This window comes from Lichenostomus cassidix, chromosome 2, assembly GCF_008360975.1.
Source record: "Lichenostomus cassidix isolate B80296 chromosome 2, HeHo_3.0, whole genome shotgun sequence".
Taxonomy (NCBI): domain Eukaryota; kingdom Metazoa; phylum Chordata; class Aves; order Passeriformes; family Meliphagidae; genus Lichenostomus; species Lichenostomus cassidix.
In genome coordinates this window covers 61083463-61104654 of record NC_139482.1, presented here as the reverse complement: position 1 = coordinate 61104654, position 21192 = coordinate 61083463, and the positions used below count along the sequence as shown (strand labels likewise).

Below are 21192 nucleotides of genomic sequence, written 5' to 3'. Positions count from 1 at the left end.
TACAGAAATAAAGATGAGGGCTATCTCCCTTAAACCAAACCAGCATAAATCTGCAGAACCAGAGCAGGGCTGGATTCTTGCCAACAGCACTTGGGTGCAGTTCGAGCAATTCGCCCACGGAATGGGACCAGCTCCTCTGAAAGGACCAGCCCAAGAGAGACCGGGGTGTGTGACAAAGCAGTGGCATTGCCAACACTTTCACACCTACCCAATACCTGGGAAAAGATGATGTGGTGGCACCTGGCTGTGCTCATAGGTATCTGCAGATATACACTGTCTAGATACTCTCTCCATTTTCTCCTTCTCCTCAAGCTTGCCTCACACTAAAAATGAATCTCAGACTTGCTCTCCCTCTCTCTCTCACTTGCTAATCATATTAAAAGAACTGATTCTTAATAACATTTTAAAGTGCATTTTTTCTCTTATTTTCCTGTTTCTCCCTTCTTTCAAGCAGTTTTTGAAACACTTCTCTTCCTGCCTGCCACTCACCTCTGTTTTACTGACCCATATTAATTTTACTGGTCCTGCAACTCTGTAACCTGCTATAAGATCTGGGGGTGTCTGGTTTTTTGGTTTTGGCTTTTTTTTTCCCTTGGAGTAAAGGAGGACAGAGTCAAGCTTACTGTTTTCCTTTCACATTTTTTTCCAAATCTGTATCTCGCCGCCCCTCCTCCCCCCCAGTTTCCCTTTATTCTCTTATCTGAGAGCAAGGGAAGGATTTGCCTGTGTTGCCTGTGGGAAAATTTGCTTTCCTGCTGGTAGCAGCTCAGGCACAGCTGGCAGTGAGCTCCCACAGTGCCCTTGAATGGAAAGGCTCTAAGTTGTGATGATTTTTACCCAGTGGATGTGACCATGGCGAAACCATGCATGCTTTCACATTCTTTCTTTCTGCTCGAGGCAATATTAAAAACAGTACTTTCTGTGACAGCAGTGCAGCATACAAGAACTTACCTTAAAATACCCAACATTTCTACTGTGTATGAAGGCAATGAGCTGCAGATTGAGGGAAAATCTGCAGCATCTGCTCAGTCAGTGAGTGCAGCGACTTTGCGGGAGAGTGCTGCAATTTCTCTTGTCATCATCTCTACCCCGTGTAGCATGTGCCAAGTTCCCAACACAGCTCAGGATCTACTGGATGGCTGGGACCTTCACACTACACTCTGTATTTCGAAACTATTTGAATCCAGGCTCAGGAAATGAGCTGGGGCAGAGGGAAAGGGAGCGTTTGTGTGTGTGACTTACGGAAGGGTGAGGACAGAGTGAGTGAATGACCAGAGGGGTGGGCGGGCACATGTCCTGGTCAACAGCCTCTTCTGGCTGTGGCTAAGCTCCACCGGTAGCGTGTCCCAGCCCCTGTGGCACTCCCTGCAAACACACTCAGTGCTGGACAAGACACCCGGGTTAGGATGCTGCCTTCATGGGACCAGAATCATGCCATCTCACTCTTCAGAGAGCTTCCAGGCTTCTGAGCTTTTTCTGGCTGCCCTTGCCTTTAATCACAATTATGAACTGGCACTTCTCATTCCATCTTACTGATGCCTTCAGATCTCAATATTCATGAGGGCCAAGGAAGTCCCAGACAGCAAGAAGATATACAGCATCCTTTTGTTGGCACCTCCAGCACCAGCGAGTCAGGGACAGGATGGCAATGGCTCACCACCCTGAAGGTCAGAAGAGGCTCTTGAGCTCATCCCCTGCGGAGCAGAGGACCTTGCCAAGTGGCTCATGAATCATATGCATGGCTTCAACCGAGCTGAGTTGTAATGTTTAGAAGGACTGACAGAATGTATTTTAAAACTCTGTGGGATGCCCACAAGCACGTCTAGATAAATGGTTTCCATTGTTAATTACCCACACTGTAACACACTTTAATTCAGAGCATGAGTTTGTCCAACTGCAGCTTTCAGTTATTTCAGTTCACTGCTGCTCACAGAAGTTCTCTTATTATGGTTTTCACTCACTTCTAGTGTCTCATTATAAAGCAGAACTTTCAGATTTTAAACAATTTTTTAGACTTTTTTTTTCAATTTGCCTGCCAAATGGATATCAATCTGGACACTGTATCTCAAGTCTCGCACAATGTCTTTTTTTGGTTTTCGGCTACTATGAGACCTGAGAGAAAGTTTTTAAACAATAAGAAAGTTAATTTTTAAAAAATGCCTTTTTATTAAGGAAGGATGTTGCGTGGCACTAATTCAAATGTCTTACAGAAGTACCTACATCAGAAGTTCTTTTCTTCTGAAAACTGTATAACCTAAAAAAAATTATGCTAAGTTTGAATAATGAGTGGTGTTCCACACAGACTAGAATTAAATATGCTGGTGTCTTCAAAAATGTGACTGAATGTACTCAGTATCATCTTTTTGATGTTTTTACTTGGAACTAATATCATGCTTACCTTTAGAAAATCCAACAGCTTTACAGTTTCCTCCTGGTCCTTTCTCAAGCCTTTGTTAAAAAAAAATTGCAAAAAATCTTACAACCTTTTTTTTCTTCATTTGTATACCACTCTTCTAACTCAATTTGTCTTGAATCTAAATGTCTCCATGGACAGTGCAAAATCCCCCAATTTCAAAAACTCTTATATTTCATCTCCATTGCCACACTCTAGGCAATGAAATGTAAGCATTAATAATGCTGAATGATTTAATGCAATTCTTCTAAGTGCCGTACACATGAATCAGCTCATTACCTCAGCCTAGCTATATGAGGTCTAGCCAAATGTAAATCTGCCTGCTTTCTTTCATTCCAAACCCCCAGAATTGATAGCAACATATCCTGGAGCTCTGAAATGAAATTTCCAGATGATATTTTCATTTCAAATAAATGAAAGAGTTCTCTCTTTCAGAACACTGGGACAGTACTCAATAAGCCCACAGAGCCCAAGCTCTCTCACAAAAGGAAGTGGAGCGATCTATGGAATACAGGAACTGTGCTGTACCCCCAGGATATTAGGCTCTGATGAGTAGCTGTAGTAATTTTACAAACATATCTGGAAGCCAAGCAACTATTATCATCAGATTGCTTCAGAGACTCCCTGGATGATTTACATGGAAGTGTGGAGAATAAACCCACCGATAGGTATAGGTATAGATAGTTATGGCGGTAGAACCAGAGAGATATTAAAAGAAATTAAACATGGTCCATATTTTGCTGGGTGAGCCACACTGCTCCAAATATAAACCAGTTAACAATGTGACAAAGTTACCAATGCTTTTATGAAACAGTTTTAGCTGTTTAATTATTTATCACTAATGTTACATTGCAGCATATTTATATAATATTTAAAGGAAGACCCAAGCTTGCTGTTTATTAATGAGAAGATATCCTGCAGACTGAAAGAGTTCATTGGCACAGAATAAAGTTATTAAGTCAAAATTAATTCTATCTTAGTCAACTCTTCCATGTTCCCACACAGTGCAGAGAAGCCCTGCCCATTTTTTAACTTCTAAGCCTAAAACACTGCAGAGAGTCTCAGGTGGCTTCCAAAGTCTATACTGTAAACTGTCCTCAAAAGCTTCCAGGTAAGCTCCTTGACCCATAAGGATTTCTCTCTTTACTTGGGAAAAGCAACCCAATAAAAGGTGCTGCAGTGAGACCCAATGTTGGGAAGAGCCAGGCATGGACAGCTCAGGTGGTGGCTTTGCTGAGAGGGGGAATTTTGAGCAGAAGGTCTGCATGATCACTAAAGGACTCAGTGAAAAGCTGTTACACAGTGCTGTGTCCCCACTCCCAATCTAAGGGTAGAGCTCTTAGTGAAAGAAATACAGCATTTCTTAGTGAAAGAAAATACAACATTCCTGCTAATCCTCCTGATACAACAGAGAATGATTTTCTTACTGGGACCATGGTTCCTTTATCTTCTGTTGAAGCAGCTGCCATGATGGAACAACTATGTATGCCTGCTAAAGTTTAGAGAGCTTCAATGAAGGAGGAAGGCTGGATTTTTGTTTTTGTTCAGGGGTGGGAGGACTGCAGAAAGCAGTTTCTTTTTTTCCCAAGAGGAGCAAGCAAGCCAAGGAGAAGAAATGGTGAGAACCCTCCAAATGTAGTAATGACTAAATGCAGCCAGTTGTTATCCAGCACTCTGTCCACACAACCAATACCAAGAACAACCTATCATTCCTTCCAACATTTTCTATTAATTAGCAGCTTAAGGCAGCCTTGCAAAGGGGAAGGAGCTTCTCTTTAAAGAGCTGGCAAAGCTGGCACATTTTGTGCTCTTAGACCAGGGGTTTTGCAGGCAGCTGGGGTCCTGGGCAGTGGTGAGCAGAGATGGTGCAGATGGCAGTGAGCTGTGCAACAGCGATGCTGGGGTCTCCCAGTACCCAATGTGTCTCAGTGTGTGAATACAGCAATCCTGAACTTGGCCAAATAAAGTGATACTGATATATGCTTCCTATAACAGCTGGATTTGGACAGCCAGGAAAGGAGGTATTTACACTCAGATTCACAAAGCAAAAATAAATAAATAAATAAATGTCTCCTTTTACATTAGGGACAGTATCATTCAGATGGTTCACAGACAGTTCCCAGGAAAATGATCAGAGGATATGATCACCACTTCTTGATATTTGCAAAGAACATTTTGCCATTGGTCTCACACTTATAAATTCCATGGGAGTCAGATAAAAGATGCACATCACTCAAAAAGCCCCACAGAACTTGACATTTAAGGTTTAGATTTAGCACTGCACAGATTCTTGGCTGCTCTGTGATTTTAACGCTGTCTGTGTGACACACAGAAGCAACATCACTTACCAAAACCAAACCTCATAATTTCCCACTCTTTCAGACAAACCTGAGCTGTCTGAAAAACAGCTTGCATAGCATATGTCTCTGACCATCAGAAAGCAGTTGGGAGACCACACTAGGATAACTCAGACTTGAGTTATTATGTTGTTATGATGGCCATAGACACTGTGTTTAAAACATTCTGTCCCAAAGCTTTCACAATCTAAGGGCAGGACTACACAGAACAGGTGATGGAACTAAATGAGGCCAGCTGAGAACTACAAGAAGAAAGCAAACTTTTGCTTATTGCTGATAACTGAAGCTGTGAATGAAGGATGCACTCAAAGCTTGTAATTTGGAGTGTATGTTATAATTTTGATTTAAGTACTATCTGAGGAGAAAACCTACTTTAGGCTTATGAAAGGGAAAAAAAAAAGAAGAAACACCTTACTTTTAGTTAAAATAGAGTTCTGCAGTGCTCTGAGTCCCACATCCCAAGGACATGTGAATGGGAAACTGAATACAAATCTCATGTGCCTACAGGAACTTTCTTGTGCATGATATAGAAAAGGCAGGTGACAATTGCTACTCAGTCATTTGGTCTTTCTCTGGCCTCCAGCCAGCTGTGGCCTGAAGAGTCTGGAGCAAACACAAAATGCAAATTAGTAATTGTCCTAGGTTGCAATATAGATGTAGTTAAGTATTCTATTACCACCAGCTGTGGGCCGTTAGCTGCTATCACCTGCTAATGACCCACTCTGGATGACAGGCAATGGGCCATCAGGGACCCACCGTGTGATTCATGGACTTATCTCATCCCATTGTGGGATGCTCTGCCCAGGAGGGAGGAACCAGGTGTTCCCACCTGGATATAACCTGGCCCTGGAACTGCCTGAGCTAGCCCTGTCTACTGGGTTCCCAGAGGATGAGAGCTACACTGGATCTTCAGCTGGAGACTAGACCTTCACAGGATCACTGCTTCAACTGGACTACTTCAGTCGGACTGCTACTACCACCCTAACAGGGTGTTAGGTTGTATCTGACTTTGTCAGTGCTTTTTCCTTGTATTATTTCACTTATTTTTAATTTCAATCTTGACTTGTGATCTCCCACTGGTTTGTTTTCAAACCAACACAGTAATATAGGGTACAAGTAAGGCAGATCAGTTCAGATGCAAAACCTGGTGATACTGTTACAGTTTATGATTTTTGCATTTAAACAGCAGAGCTGAGAGAATGGCATACAAAATTCTCATATGATCCCCACGGAAATTAGTGAGTCCAATTCCCCAAGATTCTTTTTATAAAAAGTCACCCTCAGTGCCCATATACTATAAATAGTTATCTGTAATACCAGCAGGGAGTTGTTTTTTTTTTAATACACGTTTTTTTGTTGACTGTGCTGTAGTTTCTAGAACACTTTCTTCCACAAAGAAAGTAAAAACACAAGCTGCAATTTTATTAATATTTTCATTCATGAAAACAAACCATCTATGCATCACATGTGGCAGTAAGTTAAAATTAAGGTCTCAGTATCACATGCAAAACAACAACTGAACAGTCAGAAAAGAGAGAAAGACATAAAAATGAGCTCTCCAGTAATTCCAGAGTCTCAAGCAGAGTGCCATCTTAGGATAACAAGCAGCACTGGACTTTGTCCAGCATGCCCGTATCTCTCTTGTGCTGAGGAGCCCAGCACAAGATGCTGCTCCAAGTGTGGCCTCACCAGCGCTGAGCAGAAGAGAAGGAGCACCTCCCTTGATTTGCTGGGAACACTTTGCCTAACGCAGCCCAGGATACTGATACCAGGGTACCTTTTATTGCAGTGAGGGCAAAGTGCTGACTCATGGCAAACTTGGTGTCCACCAGGACCCACAGCTCCTTTTCTACCAGTCTCCTTTCCTTCTGGGTGGCCCCCAAAATGTAGTGGTTGTGGGGCTGTTCCTCACCACAAATGCGGGACTCTGCATTTCTCCTTGCTGAGCTTGCTGAGGTTCCACAGGCTTCCTGAGCCCATTTCTCCAGCCTGTCAAGGCCGTTCAGGATGGCAGCACAACTGCCTGGTCTGTCAGTCACTTGTCCAAAGTTTGTGTCATCAGCAAACTCGCTGAAGGTACACTCTGCTTCATCCTCTAGGCCACTAACAAAGATGTCTAACAGGACTGGACCCAGTGCAGATCCCTGGGGCACTCTGTTAGTTACTGACCTCCAACTAGACTTCGTGTCAGTGACCACCATGCTCAGGGCATGGCCACTCAGCCAGTTTTCAGTCTACCTCACTGTCTGCTCATCCAGCCTCTTACAGAACACCTTGTCTATGAAAAGCTATTGAGAATCATTATACAAGACTCTCTTAACCTTGTCTGAGATTACTTTTGTGTGTACCTTTGTAAAATGAAACCTTTAGTCCCAAGATTGTTTAAAACGCACATTCACAATTTACCTATTCCCCATCCTCACCATTATGGAAGTTGAAGCACAGTGTGTAAATTGAGCTTAGAAGGTTAAATAGTTTCAGCTTCTTTATGAGCTATTATTAACTTCATTATTTATAAGTCTCTCTCTTTGTTGTAATGCTCTTCAGCTGAAGGTTATTGAACTGTAACTTCCTATCACAGCATCTTTAATTAGGCTAGCTTTTCCCAACACGTTAGGAAGCAAGGTGAAGAATGAAATCTCTGATCTGCTTCTCCTGTTTTGCACTGTGCTGTGTCTTGGTTTGAAAACAAACCAGTGGGAGATCACAAGTCAAGATTGAAATTAAAAATAAGTGAAATAATACAAGGAAAAGCACTGACAAAGTCAGATACAACCTAACACCCTGTTAGGGTGGTAGTAGCAGTCCAACTGAAGTAGTCCAGTTGAAGCGGTGATCCTGTGAAGGTCTAGTCTCCAGCTGAAGATCCAGTAGTAGCTCTGGTCCTCTGGGAACCCAGTAGACAGGGCTAGCTCAGGCAGTTCCAGGGCCAGGTTATATCCAGGTGGGAACACCTGGCTCCTCCCTCCTGGGCAGAGCATCCCACAATGGGATGAGATAAGTCCATGAGTCACACGGTGGGTCCCTGATGGCCCATTGCCTGTCATCCAGAGTGGGTCATTAGCAGGTGATAGCAGCTAACGGCCCACAGCTGGTGGTAATAGAATACTTAACTACATCTATATTGCAACCTAGGACATTATCCACCCCTTATTCTATTACCATCTACAGAGTTCTCACTCAAGATAAGGTCTCCTTGTGGTACACAACGGGTTTCCCCATCTGCCTTCATCACCCACCAAGTATAACCAGGTCCTTCGGCAAAAACCACTCCACGGATGGGTTTGCCTTTCCCTGAGGTGGGACTAATCCAAACAGTCTTTCCTAAAAAACCTCTTACGTGTACCACAGGGACTTTATCTCCATCCACTGTGTGCAAAGGTTCGGACTCGGCAGGACCGGCTCGATTGATAGAACCCCTTGTGTTAACCATCCAGGTGGCCTTTGCTAAGTTCACTTCCCAATTTTTGAAGGTTCCTCCGCCAAGTGCCTTCAAAGTTGTCTTCAGTAGTCCGTTGCACCGTTCAACTTTCCCGGCAGCTGGTGCGTGATAGGGGATATGGTATATCCATTCAATTCCGTGTTCTCTAGCCCAGGTGCTTATGAGGCCATTCTTGAAATGGGTTCCATTGTCAGACTCGATTCTCTCAGGGGTACCATGTCTCCACAGGACTTGTTTTTCCAGACCCAAGATGGTGTTCCGGGCAGTAGCATGAGGCACAGGGTAGGTCTCTAACCATCCCGTGGTTGCTTCCACCATGGTCAGCACGTAGCGCTTTCCTTGGCAGGTTTGGGGAAGTGTGATGTAGTCAACTTGCCATACTTCCCCATACCTGTACTTTGACCATCGTCCCCCATACCACAGAGGCTTCACCCGCTTGGCCTGTTTGATTGCAGCGCAAGTCTCACAGCTGTGCATGACCTGTGAGATGTTGTCCATGGTCAAGTCCACCCCTCAGTCACGAGCCCACCTGTATGTCGCATCTCTCCCTTGATGACCAGACGCATCATGGGCCCAATGAGCTAGAAATAATTCTCCTTTGTGCTGCCAGTCCAGATCCACCTGTGACACTTCCACCTTGGCAGCTCGGTCCACCTGCTCGTTGTTACGATGCTCTTCATTAGCCCGACTCTTAGGTACATGTGCATCCACGTGTCGAACTTTCACAGTCAGCTTTTCTGCCCGGGTGGCAATGTCCTGCCAAATCTCAGCGGCCCAGATGGGTTTTCCTCTGCGCTGCCAGTTAGCCTTTCTCCAGCGATCTAACCATCCCCACAGTGCATTGGCTACCATCCAAGAGTCAGTGTAGAGATAAAGCCTTGGCCATTTCTCTCGTTCGGCAATATCCAAAGCCAGTTGGATGGCTTTAAGCTCCGAGACCTGGCTCGATCCACCTTGTCCCTCGGTAGCCTGTACAGCTTGTCGTGTGGGGCTCCATACTGCAGCTTTCCATTTCCGATCTGTGCCTACAATTCGGCAGGAACCATCGGTGAAGAGGGCATAGCGTCTTTCACTCTCTGGCAGTTCATTATACGGGGGTGCTTCCTCGGCACGTGCTACTTGCTCCTCTGCATCTTCTGAAGATAATTTAAAAGTCTCACCTTCAGGCCAGTTTGTTATAATTTCCAGAATCCCAGGGCGATTTGGGTTTCCAATACGGGCGCGCTGTGTGATGAGGGCAATCCCTTTGCTCCACGTGGCATCGGTGGCATGGTGAGTAGAGGGAACCCTTCCCTTGAACATCCACCCCAGCACTGGCAGTCGGGGTGCAAGGAGAAGTTGTGTTTCTGTGCCGATCACCTCTGAGGCGGCTTGGACTCCTTCGTAAGCTGCCAAGATTTCTTTCTCGGTGGGAGTGTAGTTGACTTCAGACCCTCTGTAACTTCGACTCCAGAATCCCAGTGGTCGACCTCGGGTCTCGCCAGGCACCTTCTGCCAAAGGCTCCAGGACAGACCATGGTTCCCGGCTGCAGAGTAAAGCACATTCTTTACCTCTGGTCCTGTCCTGACTGGGCCAAGGGCTACCGCATGAGCAATCTCCTGTTTGATCTGGGTGAAGGCTTGCTGCTGTTCAGGGCCCCAGTGGAAATCGTTCTTCTTGCGGGTTATGAGGTAGAGAGGACTCACGATCTGGCTGTACTCAGGGATGTGCATTCTCCAAAAGCCTATGGCGCCTAGGAAAGCTTGCGTCTCCTTCTTGTTGGTTGGTGGAGACATCGCAATGATCTTATTGATGACCTCAGAAGGAATCTGACGCCGTCCATCTTGCCAGTTTACTCCCAGGAACTGGATCTCTCGGGCAGGTCCCTTGACTTTACTCTTCTTGATGGCGAAACCGGCTTCCAGGAGAATTCTGATGATTTTCTCTCCTTTCCCAAATACTTCCGTTGCTGTGTCCCCCCACACAATGATGTCATCAATATAGTGCAGATGTTCTGGAGCCTCACCCTTTTCCAGAGCAGCCTGGATCAGTCCATGGCAGATGGTGGGACTGTGCTTCCACCCCTGGGGCAGTCGGTTCCATGTGTACTGCACACCTCTCTAGGTGAAAGCAAACTGAGGCCTGCACTCTGCTGCCAGAGGAATGGAGAAAAAGGCATTGGCAATATCAATGGTCGCATACCACTTTGCTGCCTTGGATTCCAGCTCATACTGAAGTTCCAACATGTCGGGTACAGCAGCACTCAGTGGTGGTGTGACTTCATTCAGGCCACGGTAATCCACCGTCAGTCTCCATTCTTCACTGGACTTACGCACCGGCCATATAGGGCTGTTAAAGCGTGAGTGAGCCTTGCTGACCACCCCTTGGCTCTCCAGATCCCGAATCATCTTATGGATGGGGGCCACAGAGTCTCTGTCAGTGCGGTATTGCCGGCGGTGCACTGTTGCTGTAGCGATTGGTACCTGCTGTTCTTCAATTCTCAGTAGTCCTACAGCAGACGGGTTGTCTGAGAGACCAGGCAGGCTATTCAGTTGTCTTATGTCTTCTGTCTCTACGGCTGCTATCCCAAAAGCCCAGCGATGTCCCTTCGGGTCCTTGAAATATCCACTCCTGAGATAATCTATGCCGAGGATGCATGGGGCGTCTGGACCGGTCACAATGGGGTGTTTCTGCCACTCATTCCCAGTTAAACTCACTTCAGCTTCCAGTACAGTCAGCTGCTGGGATCCTCCTGTCACTCCAGAAATAGAAATGGATTCGGTCCCCACATACCTGGATGGCATCAGGGTGCACTGAGCGCCGGTGTCAACCAAAGCCGTGTATCTTTGTGGGTCAGACGTGCCAGGCCATCGGATCCACACAGTCCAATAGATCCGATTATCCCTTTCCTCTACCTGGCTAGAGGCAGGGCTCCTCTAATCCTGTTGTTGGTGCACGATGTTCTTCTCCTGTAAATGTGTTCCTGAGGTCCCTTCAAGAGGATCAGTCATATTATCACTTCCATTCTGTCGGGGGTTCTGTCCACAAGAGACTGGGGCAGTGTTGTACCTAGATGAGCCTCCTGAAGTGGATGTTTCTTTATCAATTCACGTACCCGGGCTGCTAAGGAGGAGGTGGGTTTCCTATCCCACTTTCTCATGTCTTCCCCGTGCTCCTGAAGGAAAAACCAGAGGTCACGTTGTGGAGTTTGTCTTCTTTCCCTGGCTGGGGGACGTCTGCTCCTGATGGCAGAGACTCGGGTTGGTTTCGGTGTGACATGGAAAAATCCTTCCTTGAACTCTTTCCTTAGTTTCTGGAGGCTCTCTTCAATTAAGCTCCGGACTTGCTCGGCCAGGTTTGTTTCCACTGATGAGACCTGGGTGCGTAGTGGAGCGGTGACAGTGTCCTCATAAATTCTCAGTTTGTTTGTTAACACGCCCACCTTGTCTTCGCCTTCCCTCCACTGCAGTGTTGCCAGGTAACGAGAGTATATCTCTGGTCCGAGCCGTGCGAATCTTAGCCACATTTGTGAAGTGCACTGGACATTATCTGGGTTCTTGGGGAATCTCTCATTGTCCGAGAAAATGATCTCTAGCACGGCCAATTCCCTCAGGCATCGGATACCTTGTTCTATTGTGTTCCATTTTCTTTGGTGCATCTGGAGGTCTTCTTTGCAGAGGTATCTGTCCCGTACACTCGCCAGCAATCGCCGCCAGAGGCTGAGAGTTTCCTGGGTTTTCCCAATCCCCTGGTCAATAACCACATCCTGGGACAGAGATCCCAGTTGCCTGGCCTCACTTCCGTCCAGAATGGTGTCATTAGCGGCGGCATCCCAGATGCGGAGCAGCCAGGTTAAGATGGACTCGTTTGCCTGCCGGGTGAATTCCCTCCGTAGGTCCCGCAGCTCCCCCAGGGATAGAGAGCGAGTGATGATCTCCGGCTCTGTCTCTTCTGCTGGGTGAGATGGTCCTGCCGCATCCTCGTCAGTCACTATGCGGACTGATTTGCTCTTGGATTTCTTTTTCTGGACGGGGGCAACTGCTACCGGCTTCAACTGTTCTGATTTGGTGATGGTCTGTGTTGAGACGTCGACTGCTCCTTTGGTTCTTTTCCTCTTGCCTGCTGATTTGCTTCGTTTCTCCTCCTCAAGAAGACAAAGTATTGTTCTGATCTTCAGCATGAGGTACACGGTGCTGGTCGCAGAGAAAAAAGAAAACAGAACTGACAGGAAAATTATGCCATCCTTAGCATCCAGGGAGAACTCAATATTGTCAAGGACGGCTGTGCCTGACCTGAAATGTTGGAAGAAACCGCTCTCTCTTCCTAGCCCCAGAGGGTGGGTGCGATTGCTGAGGAGGTCCCAGACAAAGCAGCTCAGGTTAGGCCAGGCAGACAAAGTCGAGTATATATAACGAATGGTGTTCATTGCCTCACAGGTAACCATGCCATAGGCATAATAAACCAATAGAGCAATTCTCATGCCATTCCCTGGTCGCAACAGAAGCAATATGACGGGCAGATAGTATCCCATTTGAGGAAAAATATAGAGAGCGAGATACAGTACCCATATAGATAAGCTGAGCATCATGGTGATGGGATTTCTGAGTTTCCCCAGGTCGAGCCCCACGTTGGGCGCCAAAATATGTCTTGTTTTGAAAACAAACCAGTGGGAGATCACAAGTCAAGATTGAAATTAAAAATAAGTGAAATAATACAAGGAAAAGCACTGACAAAATCAGATACAACCTAACACCCTGTTAGGGTGGTAGTAGCAGTCCAACTGAAGTAGTCCAGTTGAAGCGGTGATCCTGTGAAGGTCTAGTCTCCAGCTGAAGATCCAGTGGTAGCTCTGGTCCTCTGGGAACCCAGTAGACAGGGCTAGCTCAGGCAGTTCCAAGGCCAGGTTATATCCAGGTGGGAACACCTGGCTCCTCCCTCCTGGGCAGAGCATCCCACAATGGGATGAGATAAGTCCATGAGTCACACGGTGGGTCCCTGATGGCCCATTGCCTGTCATCCAGAGTGGGTCATTAGCAGCTGGTAACAGCTAATGGATGGCCCATTGCCTGTCATCCCGGAGTGGGTCATTAGCAGGTGATAGCAGCTAACGGCTCACAGCTGGTGGTAATAGAATACTTAACTACATCTATATTGCAACCTAGGACAGCTGCTACAAATGACTGAGCTCAGGGAGACTCAGCCTTACAAATACTTTTGTGAATCAGGACAGAATGTTTCGTATTATTTTCTAAGTTCTACCTTGTCTTCTGTGATGACAAAGGCTGCTGTCTAACAAAAAAAGAGATTTCTTATTCAGATAGCAATGGTTGACATTTCTGTTTTCACCAAGAAAAAAATGAAGAGTTTAATATGATGACCATCTGGCTTTCAGCTGAATCTATGTCTTTTGGCTGTTCAGCTCTTACTGTGTGCTTGAAGCTTTTGCTGTAATGTATCCCCAACTGGTTTAAGCCTCCTCTGATGTATTAGCTGCTTTCCTTGAATCACCTAATGCCCACCACTTGTTTAGACAGGTGAGAAGTCCACTTAAAGGTAGCATATGCCTAAAATGCCTTGAGGATACTCTATGCCTCTGGCCATTTTTATGTCTCTTGGAGATCACTTCTGTGGTGGTCTTGAAAGAGCTTGGTGCCTGAGGGCTCCTGCAATGATTTTGTCTCAGCAGATTTTGTCTTTAGAGGAGAATTTTCACCATTAAATTTAAATCTTGCATTGAAATCTCCCATTCTGAAAATTTTGAAATAAAAAGTTTATCCTTATCTTGTTACTTTACATGGAAGAATCTGACCATCTACACTTTTGTTTTCTTCACATACTTGAAGTATCCCTTTCCTGAAATTTCCAGAAGGAGCTATTATACACCTTACTGGATTGGTGGATTTTATTTCATTTAATCAGTAAATAAAAGGTAAATGAGAAAAAAATTACTAAAGATATATCCTGCTTTGGTAAGTAAAAAGTAGTTCAGGATCTGATTCTGTTAACTTTAGTGACAATTGTGCAGCATCTGAAATATACTACTTCTAAAAAAGAGTTACACGCAAGCTGAATCAAGGTGACCTTTAGTAAGAACAAAACATCTACTGTACAGGGGAGCATGAGCCTTCCCACTCTTGTTTAACCACTAGGAATTGCCACTGTCATCCAGAACACCTGGAGCAGTTAATGAAGTTAACAAAATGTATGACTGAGTCTTCTGCTCTATTTTAAAAGAGATAGGCAGGCACCTAAAATAATTTCCTCACCCACCTGGTAATTACTTCTAACTTTTAAGATCCCACACTTACATCTTGTGTGAGGTCATTTACACCTCTACAGGACATCACTGGGTGTAACAGCTGGTCCATTCAGACGGCATTAAAGGATCAGGGTATGGAAATTACTCCCCAATGTGGGGTTTTTTTCATGATCGGCTTCTCTGTCTTTTCCTGAAGCAGTAACAGGACAGATGGACGGCATGTAGAGCTTTTATTTTCTGTAGTAATGCCAGCTCAAGGAAAAGGCCACTGTTTGTTAGTCAGAGTACCTATGACAGCTCTGACATGGAACCATAACAACAGTAATGCCAGCCAGAAAGCCGGGAAAATGTGCACACTGAGTATGGTGAGTCTTTGAAACAGTATTTACTATTTATTTGTTCCTTAGTCAGGAAGGATGCCCATCCTTTTTCTGCTTGTTAGGAGACTGCAAAGCCAGACCAAAGAGCTATCCCTGGGCACAAATTTTAATCTAGATACTGGGGATACAGCTCAGGATGATTCCCATGAATTTGAATTCATATAAGCTCTCTGCTCTCCACATCTGCTACTTGAAGAGCTGCCTTGGTTCGCTAAGCTGTGTAGGGAGAACACACAGGGAGTCTGCAGCCACGGTCTCTGACCCTACAAATGATTCCATGTGGACAGATGCCTGACTCCTTGCCTTGCCAGAAGTGATCCTTCACCTGTCCCTTGGTCAAGAGAGACACCTTTGTCTCAAACAAAATAACCATTTCCAGTCTGTCCACAGACCTTCCGTGTGCAAAGGACAGAACAAAGATTATTTGCAGGAGCTCTGTGCGTCTAGAATTTAAGGGCACTGAAGAATGTAGGATAATTTATCCTGATCTTCTTGGTATGGCAATAATTTCACCTTTGCAACTTAATCTGCAATTGGTGTTTTTCTTTTGATTGGAGTAGAGTGTGTTTAGCTAAAGGCTACATTCCAAAAGGGTACTGAGCTTATAACCGAAAATATCTAAAAGTACAAAATCCACTGATTCTCTTCCTAGTCTGTCCCAGTAATTAATTACCTTGGTATTAAATACTGGCATGTAGTTTCCCATATGAATTTATAAGGATTCAGCTTTTATCTATGCATCATCCCCCTGCTTAATTTAAAGGTTTTTTAGATGATACAGTTCTCCTCCCCTCATAAAATAACACTTATGTGCCTAATCCACTCACCTTCCTTCCAATAATCTATCAATTTTTCACGCTCTCCCAATTTTTCAAAATACCATTAAAAATATGGATGTGAGAACTGACTGCAGTATTCTAGTGTCAGCGTCACGAATGCTGCATACAGGCACAAAAAGTCTTCCAGCTTCTAATTAATACTCCCCAGCTTAGATATTCAAGGATGGCATTAAACCTTCTGACTTTATGCTGCAATAGGATCTTATGGTTTCTTGTATCCTAAGTCTTATTTAGAGCCTAATTTTGGGAACAAGAGTCCCTCCTTTTACAAGAGCAAGCCTGCATTCATCTTTATTGCACAATTTTGCATCTGACTATGAAAATGTGCTCCTTTTAATGGTTCCACCTTACCAAGAAATCCAGGTTTCTCTCATGTGCTTGCTTTATCCTCATTATTATCCTGCTCCACCCAAAAAATATTATTAGTCTGTTACTGTGAGCCCCTATTTTTGTTCAGACCATTAGTAAAAACAAGGTTCCTAAACTCTCATAATTCTAAAACCAATTGTTCAGCTCTCACTTAAACCCAGGAACAATTAAACACTAAATACATCTCAGTTTTCAACAGTAAAATATCTCTTGTGCTTAGAATTCAGGATACTGGAGCCCTGATGGTTCATTACAGTAAAAGGCATGTGTTTTGGAAATTATATTTAGAACAAAATTATTAGGACAACATAGTGTTTACTAGTACCTAGTACTACTTCCTCAAATTTTAAATCAGAAAAAGCCCTTAAAATGAAGATCTAATAATAAATCACGCATCAGTCAACATACCAAACATTTTATCTTTTTCCTGTCTGCTCCTGAATGAGTCTGATTCCAGATGAAACTACTCAGCTGAGATGTAACCTGAGCAGACCTCGCGAGCAAAGGGTGTGTTTTGCTGTACACCGGGTGCTCAAGTCAGACGCAGGGAGCCCTTTGGTGCGGCTGGATCCATTCTCCATCAGCGTGCATTTTATTTTCAAGGTGACATAACAGTAAATGCCTCTGGTCTGACGATGATCACCCTCTTTTCTGCTCGTGGCAGTGGGGGACAAGCCATCCAGCCCCCAGATGACAGCACACAGGAGGAGTTGCTTCCAGGAGAGCTCAGCTTTCAGCTCAGAGGCAGCACTCCATGGGGTGAAGTACTGTCTTGGCAGCTGAAGTTCACAGCCACATTTAATGACTGTGGGGCTGGGAAATAAGCCCAAACATTTAGTGTCAAGCTTGGACTTGGGTAAAACTAGAAAGGCCATGAACTCTTCAAAACACCCCCAACCCCTCAGATTGCATTTCAGCACATAGGTGAAGAAAACGTGAATGTCCTCTACAGTTTATCAGATGAGCTCTCAGTAGCCTACATCAATTAATCCTAGGAAAGTGAACTGCTTGCACAAAAAAGGGACTAAACCCTTAGGAAATTTGATGAACTAAAGAAATAACAAAATATCTGTAAGACTTGATTTTCAGGGGCATGAATCATCCACAGCTTATGCTTAAGAATACTAAGCAGGTCTGAAAATTGGGTTACTCTGTTTCGGCTGTTAAGTTGCTGCCTCAGCTTCCCTGGCCTTTACATCACCCTATAGCATCAAAATACTTTAGATGTGGTTTTTATATTGGTGCACTGAGAGTTCATTCAAATTGTTAAAGTACCTTTAGGAAAAATCAATCTGTTAGCTCTAAACCTAACCTCAAAACATTAAGCCACAAAAAAGGTTGGTTTATATCCCCAGAGTAGCTAGTTTGTCATCTGGTTAGATATGTCAGAAAACAAATCTGTTGGGTAAAGCTATGTGCTGGTGTGAACTGGCTAAGCTGGGCTGGCAGGGCAGAGTTTGGCCTAATCTTCCCTCAGTTTTAAGTGACATAACACTTTCTGTGCTCTACCCAGCCAGCCCTCTATATCAAATGTACTGAACACAAGACCTGCATATCTGCTGGAGTGACTTTGCCTGTCACCTTTTCTGAGGAGACAACAATGCAAAACACCCTTTACCCCAAGAAAAGCTGCACTTACCCGATCCTCTTCTTCTCTGACATCTGGCATGGTGCTGATGCAGAGGCTGACAGCAGTGATGGCAACAAAAGAGATTGAAATACAAGCAAAGATCTTTCCTGGGATCCCTGAGTGGGGGTTCTCCACCATATCCCTGAGCTTTCTCATGCACAAACTCAGTCGGCTATTGTCCTGGAAGGCACATTGCATAGCTTCATTAAACACCATCTCCCTTTCAAACAGCCTGGCCTCAGCTGCCTCTTCCTCTTTCTGTCGCAATCTCTTTTTACAGCACCACTCCAGGTGGTCCTCTTCTATCCCCCAGTACACAAGCTCCTCCTGGAATGAAAGAGCGCACATCTCTCTGAGAATCCTCAGCTTCCCAGCTGTCAGGAATGTCATGATCGTTCTGAAGGCACTAGGATTACGGTCAAAAAAAAATTCATTGCAGCTAACGTCATAATCATCGCAGATGTCCATGATCTCATCGTAATTGTTGCAAGATTTTAGCTTCCCAAGCCTGGTCAAGGGGCAGTTCTCCAAGGTGGTCCAGGGAACTTTGTACTTAATACCACCTACATTGATGATCACAAACCTGGACCGGTCATCCAAGCGGGCTAAGCAGCACAAGTCTTCTCCAGGATGCAGAAGTTTGGCCTTTTTGTAGAAGAATCCTTTCTTGGTTTGCACTTCACATAGGTTTTCCAAGTTGTTGAAGGAGCGGGAGCTGAACTCAGGATCTGCATTCCCAGTAAGCAATGCCATTTCGTGGTACATCTGTTGAGTCCATAGGGAGGTTGAGGCTACTCAAACAAAAGAATCTGGAGTTTGACCAGAAAGTCTACCTGTAAAACAGAATTTTAGAATTTCAAGGAAAGTAAGGCATTGTTAGATGATAAACAATCCTATCCTGTGACTCCCAAGAAACTCTTCTCTATGGCATTAGTTTTCCCTCTATTATTTTAGGACTACCTTTGCTTGACAGTCACTTGGGGAAAGAACTTACACTACAATCAGTTCAGAAGCCATGCTGATACTTCTAGAGGGTTTAGTCAGTGCTTGAAGAGAAACAAAACCAGTGTATCAGCATTGTCAGAAATTTCTGGAAGTTCAAGCTATCACTTGATGTCCACAATATCCTGGACATCACCCAGGATACTGGAAGAGAAATTTAGGCATTTGGATAAATGGCAATTTACATTTTAGCAACTTAATACAAAAACTTAGTTGCAAATGTTTTTTTGATTATTTTGGTCCATCTACATAATGTTCCTATTACAAAAGCCTATAGGGTGACGATAAAATGGGTATTTTATAGTACAGTCAGAAATGTGATGGCAGAAATGTGGGTAATTCCCAAAATAAATTCACCAAGCCTAGGTAGCAATAGCAATGAATATGTGGGAGCTGAGAGCATGCTGGATCTGAGGTGAAACCAGAGCTTGCCTGGGACCCTGGAGCTGCTGGAGGCTCTGCTGTGGGCTTGGCTGCAGTGGTGAATAGGGTTCCAAGCAGCCTGGGAGCAGCTCTGAAACAGGAGACAAAACCTCAGAATGAAGCTGAGCTGGAAGTGACCTGGTTGCTGCTCTTGCTTTTGGATAGCACAGAACCCAACTCGTCACACTCAGATGGAATTATGTATAATTCCAGGATTTAATTTGTGCCTCCTGCTTACCCCTCCTTTACCACACCACAATCCACATTGCTTCCTTGCTTTCTCTAAAGCTCATCACATGCATTCTTCAAAGCTGTCTCTCCAAATGTCTGGAAATGCTGGTATGTAATCGCATTTGAGAATCACCCAAAACTTCCTGAATTGCTCAAATACTAAGTAGGAAACAAGAAGTCAGTGCAGGATGATTATGTATCCACACAAACACCAGGACTGGGAATGGATGCAGTGATGGGGAACAATTTTAAGCAGGGGATGTAGAAACCGAGAAAGAGCTGACTAGTGAAGGATAAACTGACATTTTTGATGACAGAATGGTAATCATGAGGCAGTAACTGCATAATTTATAAGCAACATTCTCCAATTCCCTCTGAATCTCATGCCTCAGCTGGGAGAGAACAACAAACAAATGGGTGCTAGGGAAAACTGAAGAGCACACACATTCAAACACATTCCCAGAGGAGCATCTTCCTTTATCTTTAATCAGCTCACTAACTCTTAACACATTAGACTTAGTCAAAACGATCTATGAAAGAGAGTGGTGAATCCTTTTACTCAGAGCCCTGAATCACCCTCTAAATATTCTTGCAAATCACTCTTAAACAAAAACACTGCAGTAACCGTGGTATTCCTTCAACATTTCTATGAAGATCCAGTCCCCGAATTTCAGAAGAACACTTACACTGGATATTTGTAAAAAGCCAGAGAATGGTTGGTTTTATGTACAAAAAGCTACAGTCACTTAAAGATATTTTTCAGCACTGTGAAAATTTCAGAAGAGCTAAGGATGCCAAAATCTCTCCAATTTCAGTTAGGGGAAGAGAAATAATTGTTTAAACATCCGTTTCTACAGGGCAACAAAGGCAACAGAGAAAAGCTCCTTCATCTGGCTAAGGGCCAGTAAAGGGCAAGATGCACTCTGAGGAATGGGTGCTTTTACAGCACAGGCTCGAGTGCAGCTGGGATTGCAAATACCATTACTGTCACAGTGAGAGCGCACTGTCAGCACAGCATATGCTTTAAGGATTTGGTCTCTTGTTGCTTTCTCTTGGTAAGATAAAATATTCAGTCACTACTGAGGGCTCTGTGCTTTTGTTTTTGTGCCTCACTTCTTCCACAAGTCAACATACTAAAAGGAGTTTACATTGTTTTGACATTAATGCCAGGATTTGTTTTTCCCCTCTCCCCCGTGTAGCAAGTTGTTGCATAGAGGGGCTATATACATTTCACAGAACTGTTTTGAATCTAATCTTACATGCACCTCTTCCTCCTTCTAACTAGCAGCCAACTCAATGTGAAAATCTGTAAGCATGTTATCTGCTGCAAAATCTCTGAATTACAGAGGGTTAGTCTTTTATTTTGTGGATATAAAATGAAAAAAAAATGATGTTGGTTAAATCTACAGCTGACATCACATTTCAACATCCCAGAATTCATAATAGCTGGCAGCATTTGTTTTGGAAATCTCATATTTAATCTCAGATTAAAAGATAAGCATGTGAAGACAGTTGTATTTATTATTCTCCTTGGCACATCCACCTCATGCACTGGCTGCCCAAGACCAGGCTCAGATGTCCGTGGAACAGCTTGTGGTGCCACTTTAACTGTCCTACAGAAAAACAAAATACTGTGGGCTCCCAATTTGGCATCTATCCTGAGAAGTAAAACAAGCCTGGAAGGTCTGCTTCTGATCTTATGTGCATGGAATGTATCATGACTTTCATTAAATATTAAAGGGTGTCTCAAAATTATGTGGGTCTTAAAATACTCTCTGCATTCCAGGGTTATCTAATGTATGCACATGCCTGCAGTAAAGCATCCCATTGAAGATTAACATTAAAAGCCAATACTTCCAGAAATGAT

General features: G+C 44.2%; 1 protein-coding gene and 1 long non-coding RNA gene across 2 annotated transcripts in view; one reads left to right on the top strand and one right to left on the bottom strand.

Annotated features, from left to right (window-relative positions):
* Positions 1-21192, bottom strand: part of KCNG2 (potassium voltage-gated channel modifier subfamily G member 2) — a 64748-nt gene that overhangs the window by 16572 nt on the left and 26984 nt on the right. The window contains exon 2 of the mRNA XM_085051723.1: positions 17679-18502. Coding sequence (XP_084907849.1) covers positions 17679-18434 — 756 coding nt within the window. The 5' untranslated portion in view covers positions 18435-18502. The remainder of the gene's footprint in view (positions 1-17678; positions 18503-21192) is intronic.
* On the top strand, positions 14586-17684 carry LOC146441455 (uncharacterized). The gene is made up of 3 exons (XR_014849922.1): positions 14586-14816; positions 16497-16642; positions 17553-17684. It is a non-coding gene; the product is annotated as an uncharacterized LOC146441455 (long non-coding RNA).